At 37.5% G+C, this 17,236-nt stretch overlaps 1 protein-coding gene across 5 annotated transcripts in view; it reads right to left on the bottom strand.

Moving 5' to 3' along the window:
* Positions 1-17,236, bottom strand: part of LOC121639029 (protocadherin-9) — a 215,317-nt gene that overhangs the window by 65,874 nt on the left and 132,207 nt on the right. For 4 of the 5 annotated variants that reach the window (XM_041984207.1, XM_041984182.1, XM_041984188.1 and 1 more), the window contains one exon: positions 3,369-3,570. In XM_041984207.1, coding sequence (XP_041840141.1) covers positions 3,369-3,570 — 202 coding nt within the window. The remainder of the gene's footprint in view (positions 1-3,368; positions 3,571-17,236) is intronic. The other variant, XM_041984214.1, reaches the window with a different exon arrangement.

Below are 17,236 nucleotides of genomic sequence, written 5' to 3'. Positions count from 1 at the left end.
GCAAAAGGTATCCACCAGGGGGCAGAAGACAAGCATTTCACTGTGTACAACAGATTTTGAGCAAGGTTGTTTTTTTTTATTTTTCTTGTTTTTAAACCATGAAGTGATGAAAAAGGTCTGAGAAACTGTCTAATATGTATGTATATATATATATATATATATATATATATATATATATATATATATATATATATATATATATATATATATGGCACTAAAGGCATGTGGCATTAAACAAAGCTCAGTGGAAAGATCACCCATTGTCAAGGTCCATATTGAAAATGCTGCACTTTGTGGGATTATTTTCAATACATTTTGAAAATCAATTTAAAACATACCTCTCAAGTATCTTTCAGATATTTTTTTCCTACGTAAAAACACTTATACTATAAGTGAGAAAAACTATGTGGGTTTTCTTTTGTCTGACAGTAGGTTATTCAGAACTTGTTCATCTGAGCCCACTGATTTAATATACTGTATTAAAGCTGATCACAGTAGGAAACACATTTCTCATAGATGGAACATAAAATCATTACCCAGCCAAGAAGCAGGTCAATGATCAAAGACCACTGCTGTCATCGTTAATAGTTTGCTGACAGGTAAACAACAGCAACAAAACAGAATTGACTATGTGCAAGAATGTTATGTAATATTAAAAAGTAGGAAACATTTACGATCAGAAGGCGTTTGACATATATCTGAGGAATTTAAATGTGTTTTTCTCCAACTCTCTCTCTTTTTTTTTTTTTTTTTTTTTTGCATTACATGACTAAATCATGCATTTTACATCTTAGATATACGTTTTTTTGACCGGGCTATACATTCACAGCTCACTGCTGTCTAGTGCATCTAGAGATGGGTCAACTGCAGAACCAAATTTCTTAATCGGTATTGATAAATTATTATTATTATTATTATTATTATTATTATTATTATTAGTAGTAGTAGTAGTAGTAGTAGTAGTAGTAGTACTTTCCAGTAACTAATGGTATGTTACAGATTCTTTATTTTACAATGTTGCTGATCCTCATTAGAATCAACTGTGTCTGCATTTGAGCTGCTAAAATCTTTTGATATAATTAGATATTATGTGTAATTACTAAATTTATCTGCATTAAATGATATGATTCAGAAGACTTTTTTTTTTCTGTTAGATGACAGGATTAGCACAAGTATGTTTATTTTACTGCTTATTTAGAAGGTTTCTAATTAAGTAATCAATATTCATTAGTAATCTTTTTTTGTCATTTATAATGTTTCTAAACAAATCAAATCAAGCTTTATTTACAAAGCACTTATCAGGCAAAAAGCAACAAAATGTGTCTAGCTTGATTTCCACTGTCAGAGATCAACATATCATCTCACCTAGAGGAGACACTTGCTGCTTTAGATTAAAAAGTCCCCTTTTTTACTTATTTTTCTGTGCAGTCACTTAGAAATATCGGCAGTCATGTGTTGCAGGTTTTGACCTTGTTGTTGTTGCTTACTTGGGCTTTCTCTGCTCCCTGTGTGAAGCCCTTCTGATTTTCTCACAGCAGTCCAAAAAACCAAAAACCTCTGGATGGATATGAAAAAGGAAAGGTGAACGCAACAAGCATCCACTACCTCGTTTCCTTGGTTACTGCGGGCGTCCGAATCGGCCCGACTTTACCCACACACACAACTTTACTTGACAGAGAGACAGTGACAATGTCCACAAATAATAAGGACATATGTAAACGAAATTATATAATAAAGAGTAGGAGAAAGATGGGGGGGGGGGTTCATTTTTAATTTTATTTATTTTAAATAATCTGCTGCCTGCAGATCTACTTAAATAAATTAGTGTTGAAAAATTACTTTATGTTTAAGTTTGTCGTATATTTCATACAGCACTGTTTTTAAGTTAATGGGGGAATTTTTAAGAATGTTCTTTACCACAAGTAACTCAAATGTTAGTTTTAACAGAGTTCCTTTTTAAAATGAAGTAACTAGTAACTGTAAGTAGTTACTTGTTTTAGTAACTAGCACAACACTGGTGGTTATAGGGGTGGTCTTTGGTCTGGAGAATACGAGTTCAAGTCAGTGGTGTGCCAACAGAGTTGAACCACTCTGAGTCCCTGAAGTCCCTTAACCCCCAACTGCATTTAACTGATATGTAAAAAGCAAAAACGAATTACCCAGTGGGTCACACGGGGATGTGGTGGTTGGCACCACAGCCTCACAGCAAGATAAAACCTTATCTGCACTTTATATTTTAAAAAGAGAAAAGTCTTGAAGCTAATTTAGACTAAAAGGAAAACAATGAAAGTGATCAGAACCAAGGCAGCATCAAATTTCCATTTTGTGTTGGACTCATTTCTGTTTAATTTAAAATATCCTGTCCATCATGATGCCATCAACTAAAGTTACAACCAATATTTCCTAAAGGACTTGCTGGTGAGCTCCACTACACCTGCACATGGCCCAGCCGTGTGCAGCTTTATTTATTTGCCAAGACAGTGAGCCAGTAGGCCTACACAGTACTCACTGAATGCAACTGCCAACTGTGACTACATCTGCTAAGCTGGAGTGTGTATGAAATCATTCTCACTAACAGTTTACTCACAGCGTTTGTATTTATGTAGCGGTGGCTGCTCCACCCTCAGCAGGCTAGCTGGCATCGACCTTCGGGCGATGCACTTGATCTTTGTGCGCGCCTCACCTCTTAATGATAAAATGAGAAAAACTGGGTCGGAGATGTACATTCCCACCAGAAATAGTGGGAAGTTAACATCTTTAGCTGAGCACCAAGAATTCCAACTGGGAAATCATCTCTAAATAAATCAAATGAGTTTCACAAATAGGTGAGGAGCCTATGGGAGGCCCACGTTTGCTCCTGGGAGGAGTGAACAAGTCTGGATGATTAACTGAGAAATGAATGACCTGCTCATGTATCCACTAGAAACCTACTTGAGCAATCAAATCACTCTAAATTAAATGATATTTGGTTTGTGGAGTCCTTTATAGAAAAAGATGCTGTTTTTTATTTGTATTGTATAAGTATTTATTTTTATTTTTTAATTTTTTCAGGTAGTGAGTGTGAAATATCTTCATTTACCTAACCAGTTTTGGAGGACAAAATATATATTTTGAACTGTTTGTCACACATAGTAAAGGGAACTTTAAATGAAAAACAAAACTGATTGTATTTAAGAGAGAACCCAGTTTCCACTGAACTGAATGAAAGTTAGCATTCTGCAGCTGAGTGAAAATGTGCACAACGGTGCTTGAACACAACTTGCACAAGAGAGAATTACACGAATAAGAGATTAAGGACAAAAATCTAAAAAAAAAAAGTGTGCTTTCATTGAAAGGGAACAGTAGTAAAGGGAAATATTAAAACTCACCAGAGTTGGGGTCAGAGTTGCCATCAGCTTCGGTCCTTTTATCAGGGGAGGCCTGCTCGTAGAAGTCGTCCTGCGCCTGCACCAGAGGGAGAGGTTGTGTGAGGAGGGAGCCACTGCCAACAGGCTCGTGGTCCCCCAGACCGCTGTCACTGCAGCTCTCCTGAGAGCCATCCGGCAGGTGAAACGTGACGCGCCGCTGTGACTAGAACCAAGAGCACAAAACAGAGCCTCTGATGTTAGTGCTCTGCTCTGCCCCCTCAAAATGTTTCTTTTCACAGTATTATTTTACACTGAGCTGAACACGCTCATGCATGCTGCTTTGCACACTGAGCACCGATCAGTACTGCAGTGTGAATAAATTTTGCCCGAATGCTGTAAAATATAGCATAAGTCATCTTTGCCGACTGCAAATGATTACTGAATTAAAGTTCTTTTTTGACCAGCGCCGGATATTGATGGGAAAAGGAGTCTAAACATTGGGAATACAGTCACGTTTCACTGCACAATGACAACCAATAACAACATGCAAATACACACCATGCACTGTTACAAAAAATTAATCAAGGTGAAAAGTGGAAAGTTACGACTCTTTCATAAATGTATAACATAATTAATGTGTGGTATAATTAATAAAGGCTATGTATCTATGTATCCCTGGCTGCCTATGATCATGAGTGTCAGTCAGGTCTCCTGCAGGGACATTTTACAGCCTGTATCCTTTAGCTTGTGTTGTCAATTAGTTTTGGCAAAGTCAAAGTGGCCTGCAGAGTTAGCAGAAGTCGCCAACAGGGTGTCCTTCTTCCCACATTCTGTACTATTACTGAGGAGGGGAATTTTAAAATGCACAAGTGTTCATTGGAAACATCTTACGCCCCGTCTGTCAGAGTCACATGCAGACAGACATGCGCATACACAAGCCCACCATCCTTAAAGCCATCCTGATTGAATTTCCAATTGTTAATTCCGGGTGTCTTTTCTTCATGCTCTAATGACATTTTCCTCAGGCTTTTTCATAAGTCCAGACACAAGCCTCCAGCTAACCTTTCGTAAGCATAGAGAGGTCCCTGCCACATCCTTGGTGATGACAGACAGAGGCGGGTTTTACAGTAATTATTGGCAAAAGCAAAGGTCAACCAATCTGCAGTCTAATGCAAATGACCTCATTATATATTTTAGAACTGTTCCAAAAGCATGCAACATTCAATTAAACAAAAAAGGAGAGTAGCGAAAAGAAAAAGGGGGGTGGTGAGGGAGACGGGGGTCGGGGTATTTGCAAGCAGAATAAAAGAAATGGGGACTTTGCTGCATTGTGTGATAGATAGATAGATAGATAGATAGATAGATAGATAGATAGATAGATAGATAGATAGATAGATAGATAGATAGATAGATAGATAGATAGATACTGCTTTATACTGTAGTTGCTGATTAAAAACAGAACAATCGAATAAATGTAATGGTCTTGTAAAACAGTAGGAATCTGGATAAATGTCACTGTTAGCAATTATGAAGAGGTAGATGAACAGATGTGGCATTTCGAATAAAGATGACATACCGAGCATGACATACCGAGCAGGGGGAAAAAAAATCTTTAAAGAAGCTCCTATTTTGTTTGTTTGTGTGCAGCTTATTCTCATTAGGCAATCCAGAAAAAAGAAAAAAACGCTTCACATGAAGTGAGGTATGCTATGTGTGTGTGAACCCAGAGAAAGTGAAGGGCTAGGGAAGCCTTAAAGATGATGTTTAGTGTATCTCCATTTAATTAACTGTAGCTGAATATGTTTCTCTTTGTGATGATGCCAAAGACATTGGCCTTAGGCAAGTTAGCCATCTGTTTGCTGCCCTGAAAGTGTCAAACTCCAATACTGGTAGCTTCTCTACCACCTCATGTCAGAGCTGAGGAAGCAGTCAATGAAAGTAGCATTCCCCCAAGATAACTGTGTTGCATTTTTAACAAAATAACATTGAATTATCAAGATATCCACAAGAATATAAGAATCAGATCTACCCATAGTCTGAATGTATAGACGGTGTTGGTGAGTTATGATCCTGTTGCTTAAAGTCAAGGGGAGAAACCAGCACTATTTTTCCTCAATTAATAAACACTTTATGTTGAAAAATGTGATTTAAAAGTCAGCTCTGTCTCAAAATTAAAAGAAATCTTTTATTGAAAAGATAATTCACGTATGATTTTCACTTCCAACACAGAAGAAATTACTAACTATTGATTGGGTTCAGGGTTTTAGTGTGCGATGTCAAACACTGCTGGACTGGAAGGGAATGAGTGAGAATTTTTTGGCTGGTCCATGTGAAGAAAGCAGAGAGGTTCAATATAAGAAAAAAAAAAAAAACTTAATAAAAATGCTTAACTAAAACCTGTGTATTTTCAAGCAAAATAATTAAGGCTGTAGCTCCACTATCCATAAAGTTTTAGCATGCACTGTCTATTCCTGTTTGTGCATGTGGTTATTACTGGGTTTAAGCATGTTTGAACATATTTGTATTTCTCTGTTGCTGACAGTCACTCATGGTAATATTAGCATAAGACCGGCTTAAACTATCCCTGCTGCCAGTTTACAAGATATTATGGATTATCACGCCTGCTAACCCTTATTATCCGCTTGTTTTTATAATTTTCCTGACCAAACACACTCATTTTAACAAACACAAAACAAACTGCAGCACAGCTGCTTGAAGGTTTAAATTCCAGCACGCCTGCAAATTATCAAGAAAGGAGCTGGCCTCTGGGTCTTCAGTGAAAGTATAATATTTTGTAAAAAGAAAATAACATCTGACAGATGTGTCTTGAAAGTTTGTTATAATGAAGGTTTGTGCTCTGTACAATAAATACAAAATTCAAAGTCTTATCTAGGGTCCAAAATGGATTAGCAGCTGTGTATAATTATGAAAAAAATCATAAATATAAAAGAGGTAAATAATATCATGCTAATACCATGATCATAGCAAATATGCAAACTAAAAGCTTACTATTAAAATACTGCAATCACAGAACTGTTATTTTAAGTGTGTAAAGCATTATTATGTGCCACCCATAAAATCACTGATATAGCAACTAATATAGTGTGTATATATGTAGTTAAAAAAATAATAATAAAAAAAAAAACATGGGATCTGTGATGCCCTTTGTGTTAAAATCAGAATAATTACTGAGAAAAAAGTGACTGATAGCATCAAGAACAGATAAAAATTTGGTTTAATGTGACAAAAAAACAAATAGGGAGTAGGCTTATGACTAGGAGCACATGCTCTCTTCCAGCCTCACTGTATTTCCCCTCCTCAGTCTGGCCATATGGAGCTCAGTGTGCAGGTTTAATACAACTTCTGTGTTGCACTGTGTTCCAAATTAACACAATACACCATTGCATTTCTATCAGGCAGACATTTAATGAGAAGAAGCACACAGGTGGACATAGTGCACTCATGCACACACCACATACACTCACAAAATAATGCAATCTTCTCACCGCTGCAAATAATCTTATCTAACAGCAGTCTGACACCTCCGGTGAGCGAACACTTCCCACAAGTTTGTTCTCACAATCAGACCACTGAGCGAGATCAGTCAACCAGGAAGCAAAACTCACCAGAAGATCTCTTTTCCCTCTCTGCCCTGATCTCCCACCGTTGCCTTAGAGACCAACAGTGCTGTGCCATCTGCTGGTCATCTTTGAAACTACATGTTCTTCATTTAATGGCTACGAACGTCATTGTCTTCTCTGCTCCACTGGTAGTGTGCATTGATTTTTGTGTCCTACACCTTTACATTATTGCTGAATTTGTGAAATAACAATATGGAAAAGTTCAGTTTTATTTGACACTAACCTTTAAATAAAGCATCATGCATCCTTCCTTTTATATGGTGCTGTGGTTTTTAAAAGTGCATTCAGGTATTAGACTCTGTTCTTCACAGTTTTCATCTAATCCTGACAAGCTGTACGCTTCCATAAAACATCAAATCTAGTGACACATTAGCAGCTGATAAACACGGCTTCCTGTCAGCATAACAGTCAGATTTCCTTTGGGCTCATCCATAAAATGCCTCAGTCAGGCAAGGCTCTATTTTGATGACATAAACAGTCAAAAACTACATTTTTGAACCGTTAAAAAAAGATGAAAGACATGAAGATAAAAAGAGTTCCCAAATGCATTTCTGTAAGTTACACTCAAATCAAAAAGGACATTCAAATCACAATCTCCCTTTCTTTGATTTTGACTCTAATATAGACTTAGTCTGCTCATGCCACCTCTCCAGAGTCTAAGTCCTCTACCCCCTGTGTTTCATCATTAAAACATAGCAAGGCAGTTCTCAGAAACATCTGAATTCTGCCAGTCTGATCAGTCACTCCCTCACCCTGGCTCAGCACAAATACACAAATGCAAACTCACACAGACAAACACAAAGAAACATAAATCTAAGTCATATCTGACCTATTTCCCAAATTACAAGCTTGGAAGAAGGACCATGTAGTGTGTGTGTGTTTGTTTTAGTGTGTTACGTCTAATAATGGTGTGCTCCATATCTTTTTTTTTTCTACAGAACACTGGCTTAGCATGTGATTATTTGCACATTTTGACTCTTTCTGGGTGAAGTGATCTAATGCAGATTTATGGATGTAGTATAAATATTGCACATTTGTTTGTATATTCATTAACTGTCTAATACACATCAGAGACACCACCCCTCACTTAAAAAAAAACACGCAGATACACAATAACATAAATCTGTTTCTAGTCATTCAGTAAGTTTGTCACCAGAGTCTCAGTCTCACCTGTTATCTTTCACAGATGACAGGTGCTGTGACAAACCCCATCTTGCCAGTGCCCTCAAAGCCCAATTTGTTTTCTTTTCATCTTTCTACAACCCCCTAATGAACCACACATCATTCCACTTTTCTCTATTAGCATAAACACCACAGCCACTTGTTATGTGCTTGTTAAAATAGCGCTTGTGTTTTTTTGTCTAATTTGCACTGGGCATGCCAGAGATTTTAAATCTATAATATTTATATCACAAAAAGATGTGAACTAAACAGTAGCAGCCTTTAAAGAAAAAGAATATCATATTTCTCTTTAAAATTCTTTGATGAAACAGTTGATATAAAATATAGCGCAAATATTTTCAAATGTATGTTTCGTGTTCATTATAGGCTTATTCTGGACACTGATTAAATACCTCAAAACTAGTCTCTACTCAAAAGTATTGCATATTTAAACATTTCTTTGATGAAAATATGCCCTTTGTGGCTGAAAACAACTTTGATGTAACTCCACACTTTAGTTTCAATTGGTATTCTTGAATGTGAATAAGCAAAAGGCACAATAAACCAACTTGTCTTTTCTGCTGTTAATATTATTTGGGGATAATTACTCTTTAGGACAACAAAATTCACTTTTTGGGCTTTCTTTCATTGTCATGTGGTGAGCAGTCTATTAGTCAGCTCCAGTAACCTCAAACTGCTCTGCCTGCTTGTGTCGGCTTTGGTCAATTCTATTAAGTGGTTGTTTTTTTTTTGTTTTTTTTTTTTTTGCAAATTAGTTATTTAGTGTGGAGGGAGATACACCAAGGTAGAGTCATACAGATAAGAAGCACAATGAACTCTGCACTACTGTTGCCTTCACATTCCAGGCCTTCTTGAGTTCTTGGCATTTTTCTAGTTTTATTGTGTTCCTTCTTCCTGATATTCCCATCATTCAAGATGGCTACATTGATCAACTTTCCTCTGCTGGTATGACTTGTTTATAACTATCACTTCAGCTATCTGTTGGTGGTATCTCTCATGCAGGGTTTTTCCCCCCATTATGTTTCCTCCAACTCCTTGTCCAGTGACCACTGCATGAGGCTTTTACTAAGTGTTGAATCTTTTGGGGTCTCCCTAATGTATTTGTTGAGCTTAGATGTTTCATCTTGGATAGTGGCTCTGATTCTCACTAGTCCCCTGCCTTTGGGCGTAGCGTGTAGCCTCTGTCAATAGCCCTGATCTTCTTGACCTTAAACTGACTTCTCAGGACTTGCCTTCATTGTTGCAGATTTTTGACTGTTGCTGTGTTCCTTGTTGCTTCTTCGTGGTTGCCATTTGCCTGTGGTATTCCAAGGTACTTTTAGCTCTCCTCAATATCTGCTATTCTGTCCTCTGGGAGTGCAATGCCATCTGCATGGACTACCTTCCATCTCTTTGCGACCATTTGGCCGCATGGCTTGAGTCTGAATGACATTCTGATGTCCCTGCTATAGATCCTGGTGGTTTGGATCAGTGAGTCAATGTCTCGCTCACTCTTAGCGTACAGCTTGATATCATCCATGTAGAGGAGGCGACTGATGGTGGCCCCATCCCTGAGTTGGTAGCCATAGCCTGTCTTGTTGATTAATTGGCTGAGGGGGTTAAGGGCTGTGCAGAAACTGAGTATCTTCAGTTTGCAAAAAAAGGCTCTTAGAGTTTTGCTGACCTTGTACACATTCAGGCATTCCAGGTATTTGGCCATTGAGTCATATCATTTCTGGTTATTGATTCAGGCAGTGCACAGGCTTGTCTGTCTGGTTTTTCAGTCATGGGCGACAGTTCCGTCAACCAGCACCTAGTGGTTGTGAAGTCTTCCATTTTTACAACAATGCCTTTCTATGGCTCTGTCATGTTCCCACTGATCTTAGTCGTAATGATGCCCTACGGGAGCTTCCATGATGCGGAGAGACGGGCTATCAGCCGATAGTTGGATGGGACTGTTCCCTTCTGGGTAACTTTCATTCAGGGATTGGTCCCATCCCTCATATATATATATATATATATATATATATATATATATATATATATATATATATAGAGAGAGAGAGAGAGAGAGAGAGAGAGAGAGAGAGAGAGAGAGAGATGTATTAGGGCACGTTTACGCACTATTTAACAATGTTCATCTTTTATTGTGCAACACAGTTTTTTTCTTTTTTTTTAAAACTTCTTGATGACTGGCCACATGCAGAGGCTTCCAGTCCATCTATTCCTCCTTGTCCAGAAGAGACGTTTTCTGTCCGGCACTTAAGAGAGAGGAAAAGAAACAATATTTCTCTTTGTCCTTCAAAACTTCTCACTGTCAAAAAAGACAATCGAAAAACTTTTTTTTTTTCAACCAAATGTGGTTTTATCCTGGTGGATATGAGTTTTGAGGAAAGACAGCAAAGTTTAGACATTTTATGACTATGTTTTACAAACATGAAGCATAAACTGTCCTTCTTTTGGTTCAGTAAAATCTTGGTCATAAGGAGATTAAATTTAGAGTTGTTCAATTTTTATCACTGTTGCATGGCACTACAGCCAACCAGGGAGGGGATTCATTGACTGATCAATAGCAGGCTAGACAGTGCAGTCTGCAAACACTTTCAAAATAAAGGAGCAGGTCATTTTAGCTGTATCTGACTTTCCCACACCTTATGATAGTTCATGCAAACATTATAGAGATGTAAATAAAAAGGCAGCCGCATGGTGCCTGGATTAATTAGTCCAAACACAGGTCCTGGATTTATGTGGATCGGCCTTGAGGTCCACCATGGAATGATGATATTCACCAAGCTGTTTCCTTGTTTGTAAAATGGAATGAACCCAGGTTTGTCTTTCTCTTTTGTGCAGTAGAGTGAACAGAAGGAGTTCTGTCAATTCAAGCAAAATCTTTGGACTCTTCATGCCTTAATCTGTCACGGACTGCTTTGAAAATGTCAAAATTCGCTCCAATATCATAACCAATCAAATTTCTTGAATAAAAGCGATCTGAGAGTGTGTTGGCTGCTGCCATCACTGCTGTGTGTCACGTACCCATGTGTTGGGTTTCATCTGGGTGATCATGAGTTTCACCTGTCGTTACTTATATGAGTTAGTAAGAGAGTAGAATAAGCTCTGATAATATAAAAGTCTACATTTTATGGCCTTATACTATAAGCCCGTTTAGCTAAAGCTTACATTGTCTGCTTTATAGGCCACAGGCTTAAGGAAGCCTGAAGAATTATTTCTTCTTCAGAATAGTTTTGCAAGTGCCTAAAGTCAGGCTTAAACTGCAGTTAACGGGCAGGGAGCTGGATGAGCTAACTAAGTCTGACATAACAATCTGCCTAGAGCTGAAAACATGAAATGCATACATTGGCTAAGCATGCATCCCTAATTTTTACATAGTAGTTCCATATATCTTACAGATGAACAAATATTCTTGCCTCCTTATGTTGAGTTTGCTCTGCATCAGTGGTGGTATGTGGGATTTCACATTTTACATTCTAATCTATAAAACAGAAAGAAAATCTTTAAACCAAACAGACTTCACCTGAACAGACTTCTTCAGACGGATGAAATTTCATCTATAATAAATGTCATCTAAAACCACCTGGGGCTAGATACGAGCATCTTAGACTCATCTACTCTTTTATCCTCTACTCTGCAGTGACCTCTTACCTTTTCTGATGAAGGTTTCACCAGCCTTACCCTTTATATCTCCCACTCCTGCCGCATCCTAATTTCAGTACGCTGTTAAATCAGCTGACTTGGTTGAGTGAGAACTGTGACACAGTTGTAGTTCAATGAGTTTCTTTCTGTGCCTTAAGCAGAGCTGAAGAAACCTGTGCAACTGCCACAGAGCATTAGCTACAAAGTTAACCACTACTGACTCACTCTTCGGTTCCACCCTCTGCCGACATCCACAACCATAAAATGAGAGACACAGCAATTCTTCTCTGTGTGTGTCTCCTGCATCAGGATGAAGGATTTGACACTCAGAGACAGTTAACTACAGAAGAGAGCTGGCTAGGCCCTGAGCACTGAATGGGGAAGCTTGATGTGTTTATGAGTTACAGTCCATGAGATCTTGGTGCTGCACTCAGCTGTAGACAGTGCACTGAAGTCATTCTTCTGCTGCACTACTGAGGACATTTGTTTATTTATTTATTTGCTATGAATGCTTCAGAGACATGTCTTTGTGATGCTAGTAAATAAAGCAATTACAAACTAATCAAAAATAAATAAAATACTTTAATATTGCAACAAAAACTATAGATTTATGTGTAAACATGCTAAATTAATGCATAATCAGTTTACTCTATGATTCATAATAACCTACAACCCTATTAGCTGTCATGAAATCCTATTTGTGATTTCATTACATCAAATAGGTACAGAAGCACACATTTGTTTAGTTGGATTTCTGTTTATCCTGTGAAAATAATAGCTATTTGCACAGCCATGATTATCCAGCTTTGAGAGATCAAGAGTAAATCGATGCAGCAGGGAGGTCTGGTTGACTTTGGCAATCGGTGATCTGAATTTCTCAATTTTTGGTAGGCGTTCACACCAGCATTGTACTGGAAATTGTACTTCTTTTGAGAACAGCAGAAAGCAAATTTTAAAATATAATCTGACATTTTATAATGTATTTATTCGTGTTTATAATATCATTGATAACATGTAAAGCTGATCCGACTCTGTAGATAATATAATCTTTGTCTCAATTTAGCATGTCCTGTCTATTTCCTCAGAATTACATTCATTAGCAAGTGTTGTGTCCTGAAATTAAAAGTCTTTGTTGAATTTTAAGCTGCACTAAACGAAGCAAAGGAAGGAATTTACTTATATTTTCTAATTCTTTTTACTTTTTATTCCTTCCAGAAGCAGTAGTATTCATGCTACATGATAATGGGAAGAAAAAGATAAGGGTGGTAATGTCTGAGGCTGAAGAGCCTTGGAGAGGACTTGGCAGCGCTACCAAATATAACTATCAACACCCTGCCCCTATAATATGTAAGTCATTGTGGTGCTACATGCACCTGCACAGAAGGCACACTGTAGCCTTACACAAACAAAATGTGCCAAAGGAAAAACTTTGGCTAACAGAATTTTTTATTTATTATTTGTATATTTTTTAAGGTTTCAGTGCATTTTTAGAACAATTTTCAATTTTATCTTTCAACAAGGTGCACTGGCTTTATCAGGCTGCTGATCATGGGCCAGAGTCTATTTCATACCATTTGCACAATCACCATTTCCCCCATGTTTTTAGACAGTGAGAGAAAGCTGGAGCCAGCCATAAAGGCTCAGGAAACACATGCAAACAGCAACCAGAAAGGCCCCCGCTGGCATTAAATTGAAACCCAGAAAAACCCAGAATTTTGTTGCTGTGAGGCAACTGACCACTAAAGTAATGTTTAATTGATTTATATATATATATATATATATATATATATATATATATGCACACTTATACCTACGAGTTCCTGATATGATGGCTAATCTGTATCCTAGCAGTATGGGGCCATTGTTCACTAATCAAAGAAGCTTCCTGCCAATCCCTATTGCTGAGCACTACCTTGGATTTGTAAAACATTAGGAACAAGCACCTGCCAGGAAATTACAAACTAACATTGTTTTTTATTGTTTTGTTTTTTGTTTGTTTTTTTTTTTCCTGAGGATAGTCACAGTAAGAGAATACAATTATGCCCATGCCTTAATAATTAATTTTATGGTCAATGATCTTACCAACAATAATTCTGAAGCAACTAATCATCTGGAAAATAAGGACCACCCGGACCTTTTTTCCATTTGTTTTGTTGCCAAGCAGCCAGCAATTTCCTTCCAACCTTCCCCAGTCAAAGCAAGGCGCTGGCATAATGCATCGTAGTGGATAGTGTGTCCCAGTGTATAATTTGTTTTTGTTTGTGATCGCTTGCCTGTTTGTATTTTAGCAAGAATGAAAAGAGGAACATTTGTGTATCTCTCTCTTTTCTGCATTTGTTTACTTTAATGGATAACCTTTCACGCAAAATGTACACCGATGCACGTCTTGATATATAATGCTAAATATCTCAAATTTGTTTCTCTCTTTTTTTTATTTCTTGTGAACAGGTATGCATTCTCTTGATTATTAGAGTGAGATAAACAACAGCCCAGAATCTGAACTAGAGTTGAAGGTTTTCCATCATGTACTCGTCAGTATTATATGTTTTGTGAGAAAAATAAAGAGGAATCTGATCTCAGCAACCCAAATCATTTATTGGCCTTTGCTGAGGTTTATAAACATCTCAACCAATGACGGCCAAACACTTCATATGGTTTTCCTCTTAATAAGTAGGAATTATTAACATGGAACTGGTATGGATATACTTATGGAGAAATACAAATATTTCAAAACATGAGGTTTTAGCCTGGTTTAAACAAATGTAAATTTTTGACAAATCTGATCACATTCTCTGGCAAAAGGACAAAAAATGAAGAGAGAAAATTGAACAGTGGTCATATAAAATTGGAAAAGGTCCTTCTCCCCAGAACTTACCACAGGTCATGTCTTCAGACGGGCAAATACAGCCCATAATTACGTGTAAAGAAAACACAAGCTATAGTGGTAGTGACAGAAGCTTCATATGCAGTTTAAAAAAGCACCATGAGTTTTTTTGTTTTGATAGTTGCATTGTGGTGTATTTTAGCCCCAATCCCAATTGTTTTCAATCCCTAAGTTTTGTTTTTAAATTATTAACTGAACACAACTAGGACAAGGAAATGCTGTTCTCATTTGTTGGTCTCAGTCTCACATGGTATAAAAGAGTATGGTTCAAGGCACTGCCTGTAGCTGTGCATTACACCCCTTTTTATTCCTCTTCCATGAAGACTTTGTGACTTTTTCTGTGAATAATTGTAGAATGGTGTCTACTTCAATGTGAAAAAAACACGAGTCTGGGGCTTTACAGGATGCAGTAATGAGTTGGATTTAAAGTTGAGCTGTGTAATTGTCTGACATTAAAACTTTCTGACTCGTTTCGATAGGATACTGACATTTATCATCTGTATTCCTGGAGCCATTCAGATGCAAGATGACATGGTCAGAGGAAGCAAGGAAAAGAAAAAAGTAACAGAGCAGGAAATAAAGCTAAAGTCAACATCAGACTGAATTTTACAGGCTGGAGAGACCTCAGAGAAGAGACAGGATGCACAACAGATACCAACTTGGCATTTGTTATGGGGGTTATGATCCATGTAATCAAATCAATAGGAGACTTTTGATAATATGAATCATTCATTATGTTTTACTCTATACTGTTTCAAATATATTCAAGGGTCTACTTTTAAAATATGATAAAAAAATCTGGAAATCTTCTAGCAATATCTATTTGAAACAAGCATTTCTCAGCTGAAATGAGAATAAACTATGAAGGAATAAAAAGATGGCTGATTCAGATTTTAATGGTGCAAATAGAATAAAGTTTTCACTCCAAACCAATGCAGGTGATCACAGTCAATCAAAAACCAGTGTGCATAAACCATTAAACAGATAACTGAGAACCTAATTGCAAGCCTATTGTCAAGCCAAAACAAGGGCAGAGTTTAGCATAATAAACATCCATTTATCACACTCCTACAACCACCACTTGTTTTAGATTGACCTAGACACGATGGTCTAGTGGCCTACAACTTAATCATGCCCAAAATTGTTTAAAACAGAACACTTTTACAAATGACCTGAACCACCAAAAAAGTCACTTATATTCCTAGAAATATCTATGAAAAGAGTTATTGTTTACATTGTCCTGTAAAATGTGCATCCAATCCTTAGTACTTTATTTTTGCCGTTGCAGAAGTCCTTGAGTGGAGTGGACAGTAAGTAACATTTTCTTTTCTAGTTTGATAGTGGGCTTTAAAATAAACAAAATTTTCCATGCAGCTTCAGTTTGCCACAGAGAAATTGTTGTGCCAGTTTAAGTGCATCCCCCTCAGATTGGATCTAACTGCACAGGATGGTCCAGTTCTAATGTGCAGTGGAAGGAATGTTGAGTTTTCTTAAACATAGAACCTGCAACAGCAGGGAAGTCTCATCTAGACATGGCCATGGCCTGTCTCAGTAACAAAAATGACTAACAGAACTGTGTGCTAGAGTTGCCCTTTAATCCTTAGACACCACTGCTACCCTGTATTAGCCATAACTGTTTGAAATGGATAAAACATGCACTGTGCTCTATCAGTGTCAATCTCACTAACTTCCTCTTGATCATGTTTCATTGCTCCATTTTGTTTTCTCCTTTGGTCACCTTTCTTTTTCACAGTGCATGTTTTGTTACTCACTCTGATGCTGCTTTTGCAGTCTAAGTACTTCCACCAACTGCCTGAGGCAGGATGCCCTGATTTCCCACAGTGAGAGTAAGGCTAGCTTGTGACGACCATGTATTTTATCACAGATGCTGAGGTTGTAGAGGTAGATTGTTGAAGCTTAACTGCTTATCTTTTCTGGCTTTTGGTGCTACTGACTAATCTATTCAACCTCTGTTAAATTATCTGCACATAGAGTTCATGTTATTTTATTTATTTATTTTTTTAAATAAAAATACCCATATACCAGTTTGTTACACAGTTAATTAGCACAAGGAAAAGCATGATTACATGATGAAATTAAGGAAATAAATTAATCTGGTAATGGCTTTGTGGATAAATATCTCATACATGTGATAAATTATGCAGAAAGTGTGAAAGAATACATCGTGGACCAGTGCAGAACTGCAACAACACACAGTGTCAGTGAAAGTGGGAGAATAAGGATGACAGATCATCTGTGTGCATCCTTGCTCCATCTACAGTATGAGGCCATCAAAAGCCCACAAGCTATTTTTGCCTACTTGTCAACATATCGGCTAGACAGGCAGACTTCTTGTCAGTCTCTCTTATTGTGAATTTCAGGTTAGAATAACACATGGCAAAAGCAAAGTTACACTTTCAATTTTTAACCACTGCCTCAATATAATGAATTTTCTTTTCTGGAAAAAGGTCGCCGGTTCGAATCTCGGCTGGGGGGAGGTTCGAACCTTGAGGGTGGTGGCCTTTCTCTGTGGAGTTTGCATGTTCTCCCCG

Source organism: Melanotaenia boesemani, chromosome 1, assembly GCF_017639745.1.
Source record: "Melanotaenia boesemani isolate fMelBoe1 chromosome 1, fMelBoe1.pri, whole genome shotgun sequence".
In the NCBI taxonomy this organism is placed as follows: domain Eukaryota; kingdom Metazoa; phylum Chordata; class Actinopteri; order Atheriniformes; family Melanotaeniidae; genus Melanotaenia; species Melanotaenia boesemani.
Note: the sequence above shows the minus strand (reverse complement) of the source record. Positions and strands in the feature narration are given on the sequence as shown.